This window comes from Podarcis vaucheri (genome assembly GCF_965113315.1).
Source record: "Podarcis vaucheri genome assembly, chromosome: 6".
Lineage (NCBI taxonomy): Eukaryota > Metazoa > Chordata > Lepidosauria > Squamata > Lacertidae > Podarcis > Podarcis vaucheri.
In genome coordinates, this window is record NC_138764.1 from 58369073 (window position 1) to 58390722 (window position 21650).

Consider the following 21650-nt stretch of genomic DNA (forward strand, 5'->3'; position numbering starts at 1 on the left):
TAGTAGCCTTGCATTTTCATAAACTACCTGTCTCCACCAGCAAAACAGGCCCCAAATTGTTCAAACTACTGCCAATATATATTTATGCAAGCCTGGGTTAACTACAGATATCACTGTGTGTTACATAACGCACCATGTACAAATTAAGAGCGGGTATTGGGGTAAGGGAGTCCAGGTATCTGGAAACCTCCCGTTTTGAACCAAGTCCACATTCCAGTCAACCTGGGGGTGGTCATGATTGTTAGCTACTGTTTTATGAGCTGCGTTCCAACCTTATCTGGTTGTGCTATAGGGTCAAAATCCACGAGCTCACATTTTCTTAGATAGGCAATCCTAGCTAAGTTAGATACCTGACCCATAATTTCCTGCTGTTCCAAGCTTTCAAAAGCCCCCTCAGGAAGGCTTGGTGCAAACAGGATTCCTGGGTTTCATTTCACCCATTTTACTCTGTGACTCACAAGAAAGGAAGGTGTTTTCAGTTCTGTACTGGTCTACCACTTTAACTTACAGGGATACACTCCCGACTCACCACCCCCACAAGAATTGTCTTCAGTGAAATCATATGAGAATATCCCAGACCTCTCTCTCCTGCCTTCTGGAGAGAAAATAGACCTTTAGCAATGACATTCTGGGAGCGGGTTAATGTCTGTCTTTGTAACAAGGCAAGCAGCAATTCTTGGCTCTCTGAATTAAAGCACCAACCATGTGTATTTGATGCATTTTCTATAACTTGTATACATTTATATTTTTGAATGTTTAACATATTAATTCATTTTTTTAAAAATCATTTCTTAAAAAGGAGTAGTTGCCCTGAAGTCCACAAAGACATGGTGTTGATTGCTCAGTTTGCAAAAGTGTACAATTGTCACGGTGGGATTTTTAGACTTTGGTCCTTAGATGATTAATGTCCCGCATAAAACATACTCCATCCTTGTGTGGAAGCAATCTGAGCAATAGCCCTGTGTGTGGTCTATAAGTCATCCAAAGGAAGAAGTCCATTCAGCCAGAAACAACACAGAAGACTTACTTAAATAATCTTTAATGATGGATCATGCTCATGTTTGATAGGATTTCTAACATCACATTTCAGCACAGACAAGCAGATAGTTTATCCAAACTACGTCAAAATTATCAAGAGTGTGTGATAGGAGGATGCAGTGATTGCCAGGGGGATACGGGTTTCATCTCCATCTGACAACAAAGCAAAAACTAACATGGTGTGTGCCGCACCAGATAACCAAAGAGAAGCAAGGCAGGTTGCGGCAAGGAAGGAAGGAAGGAAGGAGGGAGGGATCTGTGGGGAGGGGAGAACCCTCTTGACATAGACCAAGGTACATTCAACTCCCTGAGTCGAGATTCCGTTATCTTCACAAAGATACAGACCAAAATGCTGTGGCTCCGATCCGCAAGGCTAGCTGAAACCAAGGCAAAACACCTCCACTGCCCTCTCCGAGTACCCAAACAAAAGCACAGAAGTAGGGGAGGAAAGAAAAAAAAGGTTTCCCCCTTTCAGGCCATGGAGGTGAGATGCCAGTCATACAAAGAAAACATTTTGACCCTCTAAGAATTCTCCCTGTCCCTCTTGTACACACACAAACACACGGACACAAAGGAGAGCAAGTGCCTGTTTCAGAGGTAGAAGCTCAAGGGGAAATCTACCCAGTCTTGGCACACTCCATGTACTACTTAAAGCAAGGCACTGGCTGCAGTATGGATCTTCAGATCTTGGTCCACAGCAGCCTAGAGGGAGGGCTCTGCAAGCTCCCTGCCCAACCTTAGAAAAAATAAAAACCCCATTTCTATTGCTGCTGCCCATCTAATGTTTAGCAAACGCATTTTTCCATTGAATCAAAGCTGCTTGCAACTACAAGGTCAAAAGTGCCTTGGCAACAGCAAGGGAGAGGTGGCGCCGTGCAATCGACTCACCACCGAGAAGCCTTTTTTCGTGAGCAATGCAGACTTTGCCCGAGAGTCTGAAAGGAGTGAGCACTGTCTGAGACTGGTCTTCTACTCCAAGCGGCTGTGCTCACGAGGAATTCCTTACTGCGACTAGTTGCACACAGACTGCTAAGGAGGCCACAGAGGCCCAATATGTCAAGGATGGTGAGCTGCCCACAAGCAAGCTTCAGAAGCTATGTGATGGTGAACAGCTTGGCCAGAGATCTGTGGGGGGGACCCTTCTAACCGTTATGAACCTTTCACAGGACAGGACTCAAAATGGAGAGCTGGGAAAGGCACAGATCCATGTTCTTCTGCGCGTTTCCATTTTGAGTCACATGGCTTCAGCAGGAAGTATAAGTTACTGCCTGTTGCCTCCTTGAGATTCATTACCCATCTGCAATAAGCAGGAGGCATCAAAGTCAGTTCCCAGAACAGCAGCAACTTTGCTGGTGAGAAAGCTAAACTATTTCTATGGCATGTTTCCTTGCCAAATGTAGAAAGCAATCTTGACATACATGTGCATTATGCAAGGGCAGACACAAGAGACTGTTCTCCTCAACCCAATGCAGAGGACAAAGGAGGTTGCCCACGTGGTCTATGCCCAAGCGTGGCAAGGCGTACGGAGAGCTAACGGCTCTCCCCAAGCTCAAGCAATTGGCAAGAAACTGCTCTTTGACCCAACAGGGTGGGGTTTAAAAACAACGCTATTCTAGAGCAGGGAGGAGGAGTCAGATTTTATTTGGAACAGTGATACTGAAGTGGGCACCATTTTTCTGATCTACTCCCCAAACAGCAGAAATGTTCCAAGAGAATAATACAAATATGATGCAGACACTGTTTTTTGCCCTGCTCCTGGGCTAAGGGTGGCGTGTGGGGTGAGGGGAGGGCACCAGTTTAGATCAGATAAATGGATTAACACATGCAGTCTCAGTGACACTGATCCAACCAATGTTTAAGGTGTATTTTTTGGTGTTTTTTTGTTTCAAAAGGACATAAATAAAGGAATACTCAAGATGGCTGATCACAGAACGCCCATGTCACATCCATTTCAACCTTAAGGCAAAAGCCCCTGCTAGGATGGGTGTTACGGCTCCTCTTGTTACACTTAGATAAAGACATCTTTGTTACATGATTGTAGAGAAGGACAGACAAATGCTAAATATGCCAGTTACCCGGCAGGCTACTTTCTCTTTATCCTGCTGGGCTAGACTCGAAGGCCCACTATTCCCCAGCCACTCACAGTATTTTGCCTCCTAAGGCAGGGGGGTTGAGAACTGGCACTTCCCCCAAGCAAAAGACACCAGAGTTTAAGGGCTTGAGACAGAAAAGACTCTCACCACATGGCCACGCTGTGCAATGGAGGCTGCAGCACGGAAGAGCTGCGCCAACATGCTGCTCTGATAATAAAAGGCAGGGCTGCCTAACCAAAGAGAAATAGAGATAGAGAGGATGTTTTATTGGCCAATGAGAAACTCCAGCTGCCAGCAGCCAAACAGAGGACAAACAAAAATCCAACGCAGCAGAAGGCACCACCACTCTGCTCTATCCCTTGGCAGAGCCACACAAACACTCACAGCATCTCATTCCAAATACAACTGGGACACATGCTTACATGCTGGTGCTTCATTTGGCCTCCATGCAACTGTCGCCAGGCGCCTCCAAGGTCCACTCAGCAGGTCTCTGCCACAGCCTTACTCTTTGCTGTCCAGCCTCTGCTCAAAATCAGCACTGCCAACATCTGCAGGATGCTCTTCCCCCTTTCTAGCACTCATTCTAGAGACCCCAAAAGGAATTTCTCTGACACCCCCCGCCTCCATTGCCCCAGCAGGTTACCAAGTGCAAAAAAAAATCCCAACCCATTAATGCCTTTCCAGGAGATAACAGAAGATAACAAGATGCTTAAAAACCAAAACACAACAGGAAATTAAAACGGTCCATGGGGCCGGGGTGAGGTGGGTGGGTTGGTCGGGGTCTCTTCATGCTTGTAGGACAGCCCCACCTTGGCAGGCCAAGAAGGGGATGGAGGGGAGATTGTGAGCCGGCCATTCTTCAGCGAGCATCCAGGCTGGAGCTCATGGTCAGAAGGTCTTCCTCCTGGATGGTCTCCAGTTCCTCCGTCTGCACAGCCTGCGTGATGAGGGTCAGTTCCTGGGAAAGTGTCTCATAGCGGTAGGCCACCCGGATGTCTGGCACATTGGTGCGCCGGATGTCGTTGCCCTCAGGACCCTCCTTGTGGTAGTTGTGCCCAAGCCACTGGCTCTTCACCTGGGCAAAGAAGAAAGAGACCAATCCATTGTTAGGACAAGCAACAATTTATGCTTTTCCACTGTGCCATTCAACTGCATGGTAACATCCTGTGCCCATGAGCACTTTAATCAAGGCTAGCACAAAGCATAAAATCCCAGGATACCTTTGTCTGTCTTTAAGCAATCTGTAAAAAAGAAACCTTAGAAAACAAAGCCCTGTGGAAGCTGTAAAGAGCTGGCAACAAAACTGAGCATACGTCTGGGCTGCTAGGATAATGGGCTACATCTCCATAGTTTCTCATCACGGCTACAATGCATCTTTTGCAAAAGAAAAGAAAGGCAGCTACATTTATGGTTCTCTATACCCTAAGAGAGAACTTATCCTCTGAGTGCCATTCCTTATGAGGCCAAAATGGCACCTTCCACATACCAAAGACAGGTTATCAGCAGACCTGGGGGTGAAATGTCAATGTTTTGCAGAAGTACAAACCCGAATGGGTAATGCAAGAATAAAAACAGCTGATTAAGGACTGAACATGCTCAATGAGCACAGAATAGCGAATGACTACTGGGTGGATGGGCAGAACTTGAAAATCGGGGGGAAATGAAATGGAGCACCCTTGAAAATGGCAGGAATCCTGAACAGGAATACTCCAAGGTGCAACAATTCCTTATATTGCAAAAGTAGGACGTCTTTGTGCAGACATCTCAAAACCTAACAAGGGCAGAGAAGGAGACAGATTAGAACCACTCTTTGATTCCCGCCTCCTCAAATCCCACAGGGGCAGAAAATGTGAGCTGCTCTCAGCTGGCCTGGACTGGAAGAAGAATCCTTTTGGTAAGGAGGGGGACTACTTTCACATAAAAGGACTGCAGTGGTATTGAGTTGGGAGAAATTGAGCTCAAGAGGCCACAGGCCACAGGGACAGCATTATCCAAAATCAATTCCCTCTCCCATCCACCAGGGTCTTATTGGCAACCAGGAGGACAGATCCTTCATTACTTAAACTTAAAGGGTCACAAAGTCCGGAGAGGAGCAAGGAGGTTACAGAATACCCACCTCATGACACAACTCCTTCTGAACTTAATTTCTCCCCTTTCAGAAGTGGTCATGCTGCAGAAAAGGCCACAGAGTGGAAGGAATTGGGCTGAGAAGAGACCCTCTGGGCCTGATCCCAGCCACTGCCTTTCACAGAGCCCAGTTGTCACATGACAAATACAAAGATCTTCAGCTGGAGCCTGTTCATGTTTGTGTAAAGGCACAGCTGGGCAGGAGGCAGTTCTAAACTGATCTTAAATTTCCAAAGCTGGAGACATCAGGCCATGAATTGATATGGGGGGTATTCTTGTGTACTGTATTCTCTGAGAGGTTAGGGAACAATTGCAACCTCTTTTCAAGAGGGAAAAAGATGTAGCCTTACCTTGTGGGAGAAGCCACTCATGAGCACACTGTTGCGTGCAAGTTCGCACATATCACAGGAGCTGAGCTTCCAAACCTGTGTGGCGATGCTGTACTCTTCCATCAGGGGTTCCTGTAAGAGATGGTTTTGTCAGTCAGGCTGCATCATGGACTATATTGCAGATGAGAACATAGAGTGGCCCCAACAAGGCAGGACTTTGAGGCAGGTGTCTAGGGTCCCACTCAGAAGAACAAGCAGGAGGGTCCCCCAATGAAGCAGGGCTGTCTGACATTTTGAAAGCAGCAAAGTTATACACACTGTCTTCAAAAAAGGGCACCTCCAGATAAACTCCAGAGTCTAAAGTAACCTACTTGCACCCTCTGTTTGTATATAAAGAGCATTAAGACATGCCACTGAGCTAGGTTTGGAGATTCTGAGATCATGGGGCATATTCTGGCTACCCTACCGCAATTTCTCTGTACTAGACAATTAGGAGAACAGCATGTACTAGGAAAGTTAGGACAACGGCATGCGGAGAACATAGCTGAAAAGATGGAGACAGCTGAAGCAACATCTCCTGTAAATACAGTTCAGTTGTAACCCTGGCCTGGCCTTCCGCTACTATCCCTCCAGGCTGAAGCAAGCTCAACACTACAGGCTGACTACTACGTTCTTGCTCTGACAGCTGTAGTGGACAGGCATCTGTCCAGACAACTGAACAGTCACTAGGTGGCAGCATTCATGCTGACTTGTTGAGAGGAACTTACCATATTTTTTGCACCATAACACTCACTTTTTTCCTCCTAGAAAGTAAGGGGAAATGTGTGTGCGTGTTATGGAGCGAATGCCTGTGGCTGGCGGGGGGGGGGGATCTGCTGCAGTCATGAGCAGAGGATCCATGGTTCCCCTTCCTTCCCTCCTCCGTGGTTACAAAGCATGGATCCACATGGATCCTCAGGATTTTTGCATTGGGCTACTCCAAACTCACTGTCAGATCACATGTCTGTGGCCACAGCATGAACCACAAAAATCATATATCCACTATTTTGTTTAGAATATTTTTTTTCTTGTTTTCCTCCTCTAAAAACTACGTGCGTGTTATGGTCTGGTGCGTGTTATAGAGCGAAAAATACGGTACTCTGTGCTTGCACAAGCAGAAAAGGAATTAAGAGGAAAATCTGCCTACAAAGGGGAACCCAAGAAATGTACATATATGACCAAAATGGAGAGAGAATATGATTCCCACCCCCCTCCAGCCAAGAACAGTTGCTAAAGTTACTTCTGAAGTCTTCCACAAGGTCCCAGCCCTCAGCTCCAAGCTCTATAAGCGTCTGCCATGCAGAAAAGACATTTAACTGGCTGCTATTGATACATCTGGCTAGGTAGGAAGGTGAAATGTAGGGCTTCTCCAAGGTAGCTTGCTCTGAAATGCTACCCATTCCATATGTAGGCGAGCTGGCAGATGAAGTGGAGGAGATTCAGTGCATGGATGAGGTATTTGGAGAAGGGCTTTGGCACTTCTTAGGCACTAGGGGATGTCTTGGGGCATGCCAAACCTCTGCAAAAAGGCCTAGGCTCTACGTGAACTGAGATGTAACTTATCAGAAACATTCAAGCAGATTTTAAACTGACGCTCCTAGGGAAAAACCAACAGGAGCTGGGAAGCATCTGCTTCAGGGTGAGGGTGAAAATGTTTCTGAGCATCCAAGTTAGTAGAATTAGGCAACAAGCACAGGACAGGATGGGAGAAGCAGCCAAAGGACCTCAGGGGGAAACGGAAGAAATGTGATAATGCTGTGAGAGCTTCCAAGCCAAGTTAGGGGTTGTGGTGGGGGAAGGAACTGGAATGCTTGCCGCTAAAAGGAGAAGATTGCTATAGTGGGCATAACAGAAGCTTAGTGGAATGGAAAGGACCCGACCAATGGATTAAAGGTACAAGAAAGGAGATTCCAATTATACATTAGGAAGGACATTCTGACACTAATTGCTGTTCGACAGTAGAGCACACTGCCCTGGAAGGTGGTACTTTAATCATGGCCATCTGTCAGGGATGCTTTCGTTGTGATTTCTGCATTGAAGGGGGTTGGACTGGGGGTACCTTCCAACTCTAATTCTTTGAAAAGAACCAGTGGAATACAGATTACCTCTGCATACAAAACTTTACAAGAAGGAAAGGCTTGTCAAAAAAGCATTTTGCTTGCAGTGGGGTTTTTTTTTGGCAAGGTCAGAAGTTACCTGAGACAGGTAAATGGATGCCATCTGCCACAGGGTCATGGCCTCACTTGGCCTCCGCGACATCACACTCACCTTAGTGAAGTGGAACTGCAGTGGGTCATCTGTGGACAGGGAGACCATGAGGCCCCGAGAGAGGTACTCTGGCAGAGGGTTTCGATGGTAGCTTAAGAAGAGGCTGTTATTGCTGAGTGGGGACATGGCAATGCCAATCTGGGCCAGGTAGTAGAGGTACTGCAGCACAGGTGCCTACGGAAGAAATGCGGGGTTAGGAGGTGGGCAGCACATCTGGGGAGTGTTGAGCTTCGTCAAATCCTTGGCTCAGAAGGGAATAGCAGCAATACCCAGGATGTGCTGCCTTCAACAAGTTCAGAAGGCTCATGAGATGCCAGGGACTGAAACTGGAAGCTTCTGCATGTGCTCTGCCACCGAGTTTGCACATGGGCGCACACACTCGTTTCCCAAGTGTGCCCCCTCCCCTTCTTACTCTCACCTTGCGGAGCAGGAGGCCATGTGATATGTTCTCAGACAGCATGAAACCAGATACCAGGTGGTGGATGGGCCCTGCCTCTCCACAGTGGGGGCGCAGCACAAAGGTGTGAAAGCCTCTCTTCCTAGAGAACCAGCAGCAAAACACACAGTTCAGTGTCACTTTATAGTGCCTTCCATTTTATCTGCCTATTTATTACATTTATATCCTCCCCAGGGAGCCCAGGGTGACAAACAACAAGTGATAAAACAATAAAAACAACTTAAAAACTATTCCAACACAGATGCAGGTTAGGACCAACCTCAACTTAAAAGGCTTTTTGAAGGAGGAGGGTCTTCAATAGATGCCTAAAAAGACAACGGAAATGGAACCTGTCCAGTGTACATGGGGAGGGAATCCAAAGTGTAGGTGCAACAACATAAAACTCCCAATTCCTATATTGTGCGGACTTCCTGATAAAATCGCATCTTGCAGCAGGCCCTCAGCTGCAGAACAAATTGATTGACTGGGTATATAAGGAGTGAAGTGATCTTTCCGGTATCCTGCTCCAAAGCTCTAAAGGGCTTTATGCACCAAGACCGGCATCTTGAACTTGGTAGCTAACTAGCAGCAGTGTCTTTCTTTTCTTTTTCCCCAAATTTTTTTTATTGATTTTCCAAGATTTTTAAACAAACAAACAAACACCTTAACTGTACTTAATCCAATCTTAGTAACATTGTTAAGTGACTTCCTCAAATCCCCCCTAGCTGAATTTCAGTGTATTTCATTGTAACAGTTTTCCAAAACCAATTTTCTCATAAAATTAACTTAATCACTTAACATCTTTCTTTCTTTTCATTTTAACTTTAAACATGTTATTCTCTAACATCACATATTTCAATCCTAGGCCTATCTGGTATTTGCAAGTTTTTTCCAATTAAGTTATCTTAGCATATTTAACTAAATAGTCTTTGAATTTCATCCATTACTGGCAGCAGTGTCTTTTTGTGGGAGGAGTAGGCGATGAGCCGTTAGAATGAGAAGTGGAATGGGAACCGGGATCCAAGCAACAACATCGAAGGTGTGAAGCTAACGCAAAACCCAGCAGCCACCTCCAAGGACTCTGTGCACCTGCTTATCTAATAGGGCACAGTGCTGCATGATCTGTCAGCAGGCATCCAGTCTTTGCTCAGAAGGTTGAGCAAAGAGCCTTAAAGGGACAGGACTAGGGAACCTCAGGCCTCTAGACCTCTCTGTTCGTCTCTGGGGGCTCTGCTCAGGTCACACTGCTTACTGGCCCTCTTTGACGTAGGCAGGAATGGATGCTTCTCTGGATGGAGAACAGAGACGGGCATGCAGGGGCAGAAACCAGCCTACTGTACAAAGGCAAAACCCGCTTTTGCCTCTGGCCTCACCCACCACAGACATAGAATCATAGAGTTGGAAAAGACCACAAGGGCCATCGAGTCCAACCCCCTGCCAAGCAGGAAACACCATCAGAGCACTCCTGACATATGGTTGTCAAGACTCTGCTTAAAGACCTCCAAAGGAGGAGACTCCACCACACTCCTTGGCAGCAAATTCCACTGTCGAACAGCTCCCACTGTCAGGAAGTTCTTCCTAATGTTTAGGTGGAATCTTCTTTCTTGTAGTTTGGATCCATTGCTCCGTGTCCGCTTCTCTGGAGCAGAAGAAAACAACCTTTCTCCCTCCTCTATGTGACATCCTTTTATATATTTCAACATGGCTATCATATCACCCCTTAACCTCCTCTTCTCCAGGCTAAGCATGCCCAGCTCCCTTAGGTGTTCCTCATAAGGCATCGTTTCCAGGCCTTTGACCATTTTGGTTGCCTCTGGACACGTTCCAGTTTGTCAGTGTCCTTCTCGAACTGTGGTGCCCAGAACTGGACACAGTACTCCAGGTGAGGTCTGACCAGAGCAGAATACAGTGGCACTATTACTTCCCTTGATCTAGATGCTATACTCCTATTGATGCAGCCCAGAATTGCATTGGCTTTTTTAGCTGCTGCGTCACACTGTTGGCTCATGTCAAGTTTGTGGTCAACATGTGGATGCCAAAAGAGAATGTGGCCCTTGGGCTGTAAAGGTTCCCCACTTTTGCCTTTGGAGCTAGCAGGGACAGGAGTACCATTCTGGAGTCTCATCCATGTATACTGGGGGGGTGGGAGGTAAGAAGAGAGCCTCCTACCTGCGCAGGTGATTCAGAACCACCATGTTAGCATATGTGTAGTAAAGGTAGTAGGAATAGGGTGGGTTGTCCTCCTCCACCCAGTTCCCAGGCAAGGGGCTGTCTAAGTTGAAGATGTGGTGCTCTGGCTTTGATTCGTCATCCACGCTGTCAAATCCATCCACCTGCCCATCAAGAAGCCGAGGGAAAGGAAGGAGAGAGAGAGAGACAGAGAGTGAGGATGAGATGGTCCCACTTATCTAAAGATTTTCCACTCCATGCAGAAAACTGAGGATTTTTCTGAATCCTCTCGCTCCATGCAGAAAACCTGCTATACAGGTTTTGGTGGCAGAACTTACATGCTCCAAGAAGAGGTGCAGCTCTGGGTGGCTGGCAGGGTGGATCGTAGCTTCGAAGAGGGGCAAGAAGATGTTCTCCAGCATCTCCTGGAAGTTGGCCAGCTGCTTCTTTGTCTTGTACACATCGCTATTGGAAGCAGAGATACACGGAGAGCACAATTGTCATTCACAGAAGCTTAAGACACAGGCCTTTGCAGAAATCTCCATATTCTGCAGTTCACCAGAGGGTTATCACTTGCAGGGGCTGCGTGAGCCACTCCACATGCCATTTGGCCAGAGTAAGACCTAAGGCAGTATTGTGACCCTGGTTCAAATCTCACCTCTGCCATAAATCTGCTAGGTGGCCTTAGGTGAGCCACACCCTCTTAGCCCCAAACCACACCACACCTCCCCCATTTGCAATATGGGGATCACAGTTCTGAGCTCCACTGATTAGAATGGCATATTTAAGAAAAGAAATGACATTTGAAAAAACAGCTATAAATTTATGACTATGGAACTAATCTAGATGGTTTTGATATACAATAAACCACTTAGAAAAATCCAAAGCAATTGCTGGAAGCTACGTAGAAGAGAAATTTAAAACTACTGGAGTTAGCAGCAAATTTAAAACAACAGAGCCATTTGAATATTCAGATAGTAACATTTGACCTGAAGAATTTGACTGTTTGGGACATAGAGAAGCATGTTGTGGGCTGGACACACAAGATGATCTCTTACCACATCTGTCCTGTAATCAAGCGCGGAGCAAGCTAGGACTGAAACTGTATAATTAACAGCTACATTCTCAGAGTTTGCCAACAGCTTCAGGGACTGTTAGGCAATGGTCTTAAGAATGTGATCCGAAACACAAGCTTGCAAAAACTTGATCCAAAATATATCCTTGCAAAAAAAAGGGGGGGCCATGATCATAAGCATTAGTGTATCTCTCCCCAATTCATTGCTTTGGTTAAAACATGATGGTATACTATGTATCTTCTCCTTTCTTTGGTGGGGCAGGCTGCTTGTTAAATATTGTAACAGATTTCTTCTCTTTTCTTCCTTGTGGACAACAACTCTTTTTTAGGACAATAACATTAAGTATTAGGATAATAACATTATGTATTTATGTAAATACTAATGTATGGAATTGAAACTGATTACAGCTAGTGATCTATATTATATCTTTTTATTAAACTTTCAATTGAAATTCTCTTAATATATGTTTTTAAATAAAAATGAAAAACAAAACAACTATTTTTTTTAGGAACAAGTGTTTGCTGACCGCCCCCCCCCCCCCCGTATTTCAAGAATACCTCATTACAAAATGCTGAACTTTCTCCTGCCCTAATATCAACTTAAAATACAGACTCTACTAAACAGGGTTGTAGGGATAACCAAGATAATGTATGTGAAATACTTTGGGCACCCTACAGCACTACACAAATTCTAAGTATCATCATCGACTTCCAAAGCAGCATTTGCATGGCTTCCTGTTATCTTTAATCTATAAGAACACAGGAAACTTCTTTATAATACATCAGACTAGTTGCCCATCTAGCCCATTATTATATCCTCTGATCAGCAGCTGCAGCGCTCCAGAGCAGAGAGTGGCCTGCTACCTAATCATTTTATTTAGAGGTGCTTGGGGTTGAAGCTGCCTTATTCCAAGCCAGACCCTTGGTCCATCTAGCTCAGTACAGTCTACACTGACTGGCAGCAGCTTCCCAGGGTTTCACACAGGGATATCGCTCAGCTCTACCTGGAGATACTGTAGATATAACCCTGGCCCTTCTACATGGCAAAGCAGTTGCTCTACCACTGAGCCCCAAGAATGTTGGGCTTGCTTCCCTTTCATAGTTTTCTTTTTAGAAAATCCCAGCTTACTCTAGTCTCTGCACAATTTAAGAAACTCAGCATGTTGCACTCCTCAGGTGCCCACCAGGCCCCTGTTCTTTGCATTGTCACCTGAAAGATCGCTGGTGCACTCACTCTGTTGCTCTATTCAGACAGGGAGGCTTTTCATTCACTTCCCCCAGCCAGCGGAACAGGTGTTCAGCTTAGAAAGTGCAACCCTATCTGAAGGGCTTGCAAGCTGTGTTGATAGTGTAGCTGAGCAGCTAAGCTTCGAGTGCGCTCTCCTGCTAAGCTAGGATTACAAGCAAGCACAGCTAAAGCCCCAAGCACAGATCCATCAAAACAAAGTCCTCCAAGTTCCTCATCAATTTAGTTTTATCCATCAGTCAAACAAGCAAAAAGAAAATTATGGGCACCAGCTAAGGAATAAATGGACGTAGTTATATGATGCGTAGCCCACTTTTCTCCATTAAAGCAGCTTGGCAGCTTTGTTTACTTTGTCTTAAACCATAAATTAAGAGGGTGGGAGGGAGCAGAATATACTAACACCATATCAGAGAAGCAACAGGAAAGCAATGGTAAGAGCAGCTGCAATATAAGGTACGTTTGCAGGCCAATCACATCCATGGCTACACAGAGTTAAGGAAGGACCTGGCGGGGGCTGCAAGAAGAGAGCAAGCTGGGAACCAAGGGAAAGGCGGCAGAGAGGGAAGGAGCTGAAGGGAGAGACCTAACTGAGCAGGGAAGGAAGCAGACAGAGGAGGAGAGAACAGGAAGCAAAGTGGACTTTGATAAGCTGGGAGAACAAAGGCAGAAACTGCCACCTGCATGAGAGCAGTTAACTGACATTATTGATTTATTCATTCAAGAAATTTGCTATTGCCAGGCAACTAGTGGCAGCTTGTTCATTTACTAGCGTTGTTAAGTAATCTGCTAATTTTATGAGCTGGTGTTTTGTTTTTTTTAATCAGTCCTACTGAATTCCGTGCAAGTAAGTGCATGTAAGATTGCTGCTTTGGAGACCTTGCCTAAATAATACCTGCTCAGGCAGCACAGTTTTCACCATTCTTTTATAAATGCAAAATAAAAGGGGCAAGATGTGTCCCTTTATAAGGAGGCTACTCCACAATCTGGGTGCCAAAACAGCAGAGGAAAAGAACCTCATGCAGGTGCCTATGAGAGATCAGGGATTTTCTGCTGTTGTTTTGGTACCCAGATTGCTTTGCAGGTGAGGGAAAGGTGCAGAAACAAGAGCCGCAGGAGCAAGATTCTGCTTACGGAACAAGCTTTCCCAACTTTTCCATTTCAGATTCCACCTTAACTCCTGGGGTAGATATTGCCTAGTTCGCAATACAACATCTGCAGGGGTGTCCAAACCCCCCAATCCCACCAGCACAACAGATTCTACCTCTCTAGCCCTCGCAAAGCCCTTTCTAATAATCTCAGCAGCTTGCTACACTTTGCTAAAATAGAAAATGGAGTTATGTTTCTCCTCCATATGACTAGGAGAAAATACTGCGATCAATTCAAGCCACACAAGGTAGCACAGCGGAGTACCCGTCACTTGGAGGCTGTTTCCCCTGCCAAAGGTTGGCTCCCATTCCTGGAATAACACAGGGGGAGTGGCACTCACAAGAGGCGAGGCACCTGCACCAGCCAGCGCACATTGTTGGAGTGCACTTTGTGAGCCACAGCCCACTTGGCCAGCTTGTCCCACTCGTCACGGGCTCGGCCATAGATGGAGAGCCGCAGCTCCGCATTCTGATACTTGCTCTCTTCCAGATCAGACATCACCTCCTGCCAGGAGAGAGAGAGAGAGAAAGGGCTTGTCAGCAAAGGAGCCTCATCAAAGACATCAAAGACCTACCCTCCTTTGCTACAGAAACACTCTCATGTTTTTGCAGGATGAAACGCATTACAAAGGCAATTCAGCGCTTGGACACCTTATACCTTCTTTGCAGGGTAGAATAATTTATCTGCCTGCAATTGATTGCTTGGGCTTCACATGTGCTCTTTGAGACAGCCCCTACTGTCTCAAAATTGACTGCTTTTTTTATTCCCAGACAGGTGCGTTGTTATTCCTAATATTCTAGAAAGCAGACAGAGAGTGAAGAAGATCTTGAAACTTAGAATCTTGTCTGCCTTTCATTATTCTCCTGGGAAACCTGCAAGCCCAAAGTGTGATAAATAGAAGAAACCATACTGTGCCTTCCCCTTCCTTCCTCAAGTATGGAAGCTGGCACCAGACAGATTTTGACAGCCCAAGAATGGATGCTCTCCTTAAAAAGCTACGTTTGTTTCAAGGCCTCAAGTCTGAGGGCAAAGTTTTCAAAAAAGCAATACTTAATCGGGGGAAAACTCAGAAACCAGGAGGGCTGAAGTGGGCTGCTAGTAGTCAAGAAATCTCAACTGCCCAGCATGGTTACCTTTTATCTGCCCCATTCTCCTGGTTCACTAGATGCCCTAACTCAATTTGAATGCTCCTCCCAAGTTTTAAAACCACACACAACGCAAGAATAGGGATACAGAGTTTGGATAGCTTATTCAGCACTCTGGCAATAAGTAGAAGCTCCTGGGTACACAACTAAGGAAAGATCAAGCAGTCTGCTTACCTTGATGATATGGGCAAAGTATTTTCCAGAGACTCTGTTGTCTGTCTTGATGAAAATCTCCCGCAGCACAGACTCGCCTATGGGGTTATATTTGGCATTGAACTTGTCAAAGCGATGGAAGGTGTTACGATCCTATTAGAAAAGGCAGCAACAAAGATTGTTGTAATTAAGTAACCATGAAGACAAAAGCCTGCAATTCTCTTCGTCCCCATTTGGCAAACTGCAAATGACTATATAAGGCCTGTAATAACGTTGTGAAGGCTCTTATTTGACATACCGCATGGACGTCAAGCGTGTCTACGCTGAGATCATAAGCTGTGAGATTCATGGTCTCAAAGACCTCCTTTAGAGTTTGCTCCTTGCCCTTCTCCACATGCACAATCTCCTCCAGGTGCTTCTTCATAGCCCGCTTGATGAAGCGCAACAGATGCTTCTGGTTCATGCAGGATGATGCATGGATATGCGTGTCCACCTGCTCAAGAGATCAGTGGTTAAGAATGCGGGCCAGAAAGCCCAGAGCTCAAATCTGACCTTGGCCATTGACCCACCAGCTGGCTTTAGGGAAATCCATTATCTCTAAGCTCCAATCCCTAACCTTAAAACACGGGCAACTCCCATCAGCCCTCGTCACTGGCAACACTGGCTGGAATTGATGGGAACATGAGTCCAAACTATCTGGATGGTCATAGGCTTCCCACCTGTTTTAAGGACTAAAATAAAATTTAAAAATATATCTATATATAAATGCTTATTATTCAGCCACCATGACACTTCTTGCCACTATGGTTGCCTGGAAGACTCTCAAATGGGCAGGGAACCATTTGTCAGGGCCATCTAAGGAAGCAGGGTGCCAAAACAAGCCTTTGAAAGAGAGTGCCTGTTTATTAAGAGGTACCAATGGAGAGGGGCCCACATCTCCATCAGACTTGCTATTCCTTCCTTTGGCATTGCAGAGGCCAGGCAGTTTGGGCTGTAGCGACTGAGCATTCTGCAGTAATGGCTGGGGTTCCCAAGAGTCCAGTTACGTGTGGTACAAGCATTCTTTGTAATGAAAACTACAGGCACATACTCCTGAAACACAGAATGTCGGTACCTTCCGGATATTGTAGAAATCGCGGTGCGGAACCCTCTTCTGAGCTGCCAGTTCTTTCATCTCATTGAGCAGGACGTGCATCTGGAACTTTGAACTCAGGTACTGCAAGCGTCTGTAGCAGAAGGATTTTCTGGCCAAACATTAGAAAGGAGGTTTAGTTCACCACACCAAAATCAGACCTTCACCTTCTCAACATAGTAGCCAGCACTGTAAATCATGAAAACCTAATTCGGGGTTTAAATCTATGCTTGCAGAAGGCTCAGGCTAGTGCATTTGTCATTTCTAATGTGGTCTGGGTGGGTGGGTAATTACCAAAGACATAAGGGAGCGAATTGTAAGGAATTCCATAACATCATAATACATTGCCATGCGAGGTGAGGTCCATATTCCAGCCAGCTCAACAATGATCAGACATATACTGCAGAGAAATTCCAAAGCAAGCCATGTTGATCCTTACTGTAAGTTCCTGGCATCTCGTAATCAGAAGTGTATACTTACTCTCAGTTTGACCATGAAGTTTGTACTTCAGGTTATCATGGCAAGTAGCAATCACCAGAACTACACCTCATGAATTTACACAGGCCTTTTCCTTGAAAAAAGGGGTTTGATGCTAGTTTTCCATGATAGTTACCAGATAGGCTCACATCCACCCTGCTTGGATGTGAGCCTAACCACATTTAACTGAATTGTCATTTGGAAGAAGGAGCTTGCTCCTGCACGTAAAGATGAAAGAAATAAAAGAATGGCATCACTTACATTGGACCATTGATGATCAGAGCCATTAGGACATTCATGTCAGCAATGAACTCCTGCAGGTCAGGGTAAGGCAAGTCTAGTTCTGTGGTCCTTTAAAAAAAGAGAGAGAGAGAGAGAGAGGCAAAAGATGAAACAAGATCACAGACACAAGTAAACAAGAATCAAGAGAGCTATGTTGTCCAGATGTGTGTTTTACATAGTTCTATGTGTAAAATGAGAGGAAAAGCCAAGATCAGCCCTGCAAATAGCACAAAACGAAGATCTCTCTCTAAAATTATTAGTTAGAACTAAAGGGGAGGAAGCTACTAAAGAAGGCGTTAGCTCAAGAGAAAATTGGCGAACAAGATGATCAAAATATAGAATTTGGTAGTTATTACCACTGCTTCAAATTGAAATTGCCAGAATATCCAGCTGCTCACTACACCAACTCTGTTAAATCAGGTTAACTGATATTTCCATACAGAGTAGAAAATTAAGATTCCTGAGAACATTCACTTTAAAAGAAATTGTAAGGCATTAGCAGTTACTATTATGGAAATGCACTGAGAAAAACACAGATTGTTTCTGGGACAGACTCCTGTTCTTTATTGTATGTGTGCTCTTTTATTGTATGTATATTGTATTTTCCTCCCTTATCTATGCCCGTTTTCCTGCTATGTCAGTATTTAATCAAAAATCACAACTAGGGTTCAAGCTTGAGGAACTTCCATTTCATGCAAAACTATCCCATGCAAGGTTCAAGGTTTTGTCCAGGAAGTCCTGTCTAGCTGTATTATTGCGTTCATTCCTTCACCTTGGTTGCTTGCAACAATTTAGCTAGGTGTCTGGAACTGGTTAATAGCTATTTTGCTAGAATATGATGTTTTTTAAATTCAGTTTTATTGTATAGTACTCTGAATATGTAAAAAAGAAAAAGATATAACAATAAAGTTTTCATACATTTTACTGATTTGCTTAATCTAGTTTGAAAACAGCATGTGCTGTTGGTTCAAATAACGAACAGGCCCAATTAAAATGTGGATCTGCCTTTCTGTGCTCTCAAAGCTGTGTAGGCGGTTGTCAATCACACCTTCTTCCCCAGCTCCTGTAGTATAAATATTCCCTTCTATACTTTCCAAGGGCAAATGGATACAGGGAAGAAAGCACAAGATTCAGTGATTTCAACAGTGTTCATTATCAGACATCATGTGTGCATATATTACGATTTGCATGAGAACAGTGTTTTCACAAGATGCTGCATAAGAATATGGAGCTAGACTTCCTAAAAGCTCAGGATGTCTATAGATGAATTTTCACTTTCATTCAGTGGCGTAGCGTGGGGGGTGCCAGGGGGGCCGGCCGCACCGGGCGCAACATCTGAGGGGGCGCGTACGCCGCCTCCGGAGTCTCCGAAGAGCCTCGGGCGCAGGCTGTAGCACCAGGGCCGCGGCCAAGAAGGCGAAGCTGAAGAGTCCGCTGAGCGCCGCGCCCAGGCAGAGCGCGCCGGGAGGCACCACCGCCAGGGCCCGGCGGCAGCCACAGCACCTCGCCACCATTCCGCCGCCAGACTTGCTCGCACAGGCACGGCCGCCTGCCGCCGACGCTGCTGCCTCTGGCGGCGGACACGTGGAGAGAAACAGCGGCAGCCAAGCGGGAGACTCTCCCTTTCTCACTGCAACGCTCCAGGGAGGGGGCGAGGGAGAGAGTCAGGTGGAAACGCGCGCGCGCCCCCCAAGCCGCATCTTCGTGGGGGTTGGGGGGCGAAGCCGCCGGGTATTTGCACCCCAAATTGGGGCGACCGCAAAAAGCCACCCTGCCAGCAGCAAGCTTCAAGGTCAAAGGCTCCCTTCGAGGAAGCTGCGATCCTCTTTCCAATTAAGTCCCCCCCCCACCCCAGCTCAGTTCAGTGGGAGGTGGATTTCCCGGGTCTCTTGTCCCTTAGAGGACGCCTCTCATCATCCCGCCATTCTGAGAGCAGGGAGGGCGCCTCTCAGGAGACTTTCCCCCGCATTTGCTTTCCCGCTCAGGAAAGCGCACGCGGCCCCGGCTGGATCTGCAACTCTTCTGGTGAGCGAGGTTTAAACCAGAGGCAGGCGCTCCTTCTTGGACGGATGCCTGGAAGAAAAAGACCCCGCGGTCTCTTCCTTTCCTTCCCCTGCAGAGACCAGCCACGTCCCTCAGCCGAGGCCGCCTTGCTTCTCAAAAGAGCCGGTCTACTACAGTTCGTGGCTGCATGGGAGAGCGCTGCTTTCCTTGCAAAAGGCCCCCAGGTTGAGTCGCCGGCACCTCCAGCTATGAGAGGATGGGAGCAGTGGCGTAGCGTGGGGGGTGCAGGGGGGGTCGGCCGCACCTGGCGCAACATCTGGGGGTTAGGGGGCGCAAATCCATGGGTTAGGGGGCGCAAATTACTTGCCTTGCCCCGGGTGCTGACAACCCACGCTACGCCACTGCTTTCATTAGGCATATGCCATTTCTATAGATACTTGAGCTAAATGCATCCAAGATTCCCAGCTACAGAGAAAACAGGGAATAACTTGGCCATTTAGGTGTGGGCCATGGATAAAATCACCGTGAATGACCTCTGCTCACCTCCAAATTTTACCTGTCACTAAAGAACATATTTTCCTAGAAGCACTGTTAGCATACCAAGGCATCTGTACCCAGCAAGATATTGCCATGCCTTCTCCCATTCCCCCTTACTTGTCGGTGATGTCCTGCTTAGTGTACACATGGACTACTCCATTGACCATCTTCAGGCCAAAGGCAAGGTCTCCAGGCATTGATTCAGGGTCACACTTCTCATAAGGATGCTGGTTTGTAAACGGCAAGTGCCCTGAAGCATCTGCAGCACAGGAAAGAGCAAATGAGAGGCTATACTTTTGCTTCATCACTACGGATATTTCACCTACTATTTTAAACAGGAAACCAAAATACAAAAAATAAAACTAATTATTCTCAAGAACCATCTCTCTCCTTGAAGTTGATGGCACATTCCCTTATCCAGTTATTGTTTGTCTGCTTGCTTGCTTGCTTGCTTGCTTGTTTAGCAAGAGTTGGTGAGAAAGAAAAGCTAGCACAAGGGGCACAAAACAAGCAAGCTCGGTGATGGTTGTTCGGCTACAGAACATGACGGATCAAGTCAATATGGGACGGCACAGTCTCACTGGGTCCCAGTCACACCATCTCTCCCAATCATCCAAGGCTGATTCCATGGGAGCACAGAAACCTTGTAGAATGTAGTTAATGGGTATAAAGTTCCATTTTTCTCATAATCTCTGTACTTTTTTTTTTTGAGAGCAAGCAAGTTTCTAGTTCTCATGACATAAGATACATTTTGAAATGTGGGGGCAAAGTCTACTGAACTCTCCGAATCCAGAGGGGTAGCAGCCACTGAACATTTGCTAGAACTTCAACACCCCACATAAGCTCCTTGCCCCCCAAAGACTAATAAAATCTGAATAAAATGAATCTGGGGGGGGGGGAGGGAATTACCCAAATGTACCCAACTGGAACTCAACAGTTGCAGAATTCAGCATTTCTCAGCACACGGCCCTACACTCACCCCATAGCTATAGCATCTTTTCATGGGATCACTTAAAAAATATTTGTAGTTGAGCCCTTGGGGACATGAAGAGATGCCCCATTAGATCTTGCAGCTACCCAGTCTTGCCTACCCCAAAGCTGGAGGCAATGTACGACTTGTCCTCACAGCTCTCCTTGGGTGTGGGAGAGGAGGGGAGCTGCCTCTGGACCATGCCCTGACTTCCACTACCTGCTGGCCTTTCAAGGGCATCATCAATACCATGACCACCTTGTAAGTAGCCAGGGACCAATCTAAACCTTCTCCATGTTCCTCTTCCTGTCTGCCACTTTAGGCACCTCCCTTACTGGAATGACTTTGCTGAAAGGAAGGCCCTCTCACACACAGGCCCCAGATTCAGACCTCACCTCCAGCCCCAGGGGTCTCGGGGATCTCCTCATACATCCTGGGGGCCAAAGGCCTTTCTGAAAGGTCTTGTAGGAAGCGGGCTGTGGTCTTGCAGAAGCTTTGCAAAGAATGCCCCATATACTTCTCCCGAATGAACAAGGCCTTCACCACACTCTTGGCAGCATCCAGCAGGTCTGTGAAAGGCACCTGGGGGGGGGGAGCCAAAGAAAAACAGTTAGCTGAACTGGGAACAGCGCTTATCAAGGAATCATGATGGGCAGGCTAGGAAACAGACGGCGTGAACCGCTAGACAAAAATACATAACATATCAATAATAATAATGTCTCCAATAAGGCAAATCTATCAAGTGCAAATTTCAAATAACCACAAAATGATAATTGATCCATTCAAACTACATAAAGAAGGTCAGAAAATCAAAACAACAGCCAGAAGGAAGTCTTCAGAGATTCAGTGCATAAAATGGAAAAACACAGGGACTGAGTTAGGTAACTAACTGCTTTGCAAGATATCGATCAAAAGCCAGTTTGCATGCAGAACTTCAGTATCCATAAATAAATACAATGAAAGTGCAATACAGGTGCTGCAGCT

At 46.1% G+C, this 21650-nt stretch overlaps 1 protein-coding gene across 4 annotated transcripts in view; it reads right to left on the minus strand.

The window, feature by feature from the left end:
* Nucleotides 1-1023: 1023 nt before the first annotated feature.
* The window catches only part of AMPD2 (adenosine monophosphate deaminase 2), a 58806-nt gene continuing 38179 nt past the window's right edge, over nucleotides 1024-21650 (minus strand). For all 4 annotated transcript variants that reach the window (XM_082227064.1, XM_082227063.1, XM_082227065.1 and 1 more), the window contains 13 exons: nucleotides 21062-21248; nucleotides 19814-19955; nucleotides 17135-17224; nucleotides 16379-16508; nucleotides 15563-15757; nucleotides 15286-15417; nucleotides 14307-14470; nucleotides 10838-10964; nucleotides 10500-10663; nucleotides 8313-8433; nucleotides 7895-8068; nucleotides 5609-5719; nucleotides 1024-4206 (listed from right to left, as the gene is read on the minus strand). In XM_082227064.1, coding sequence (XP_082083190.1) covers nucleotides 3991-4206; nucleotides 5609-5719; nucleotides 7895-8068; nucleotides 8313-8433; nucleotides 10500-10663; nucleotides 10838-10964; nucleotides 14307-14470; nucleotides 15286-15417; nucleotides 15563-15757; nucleotides 16379-16508; nucleotides 17135-17224; nucleotides 19814-19955; nucleotides 21062-21248 — 1953 coding nt within the window. In that variant the 3' untranslated portion in view covers nucleotides 1024-3990. The remainder of the gene's footprint in view (nucleotides 4207-5608; nucleotides 5720-7894; nucleotides 8069-8312; nucleotides 8434-10499; nucleotides 10664-10837; nucleotides 10965-14306; nucleotides 14471-15285; nucleotides 15418-15562; nucleotides 15758-16378; nucleotides 16509-17134; nucleotides 17225-19813; nucleotides 19956-21061; nucleotides 21249-21650) is intronic.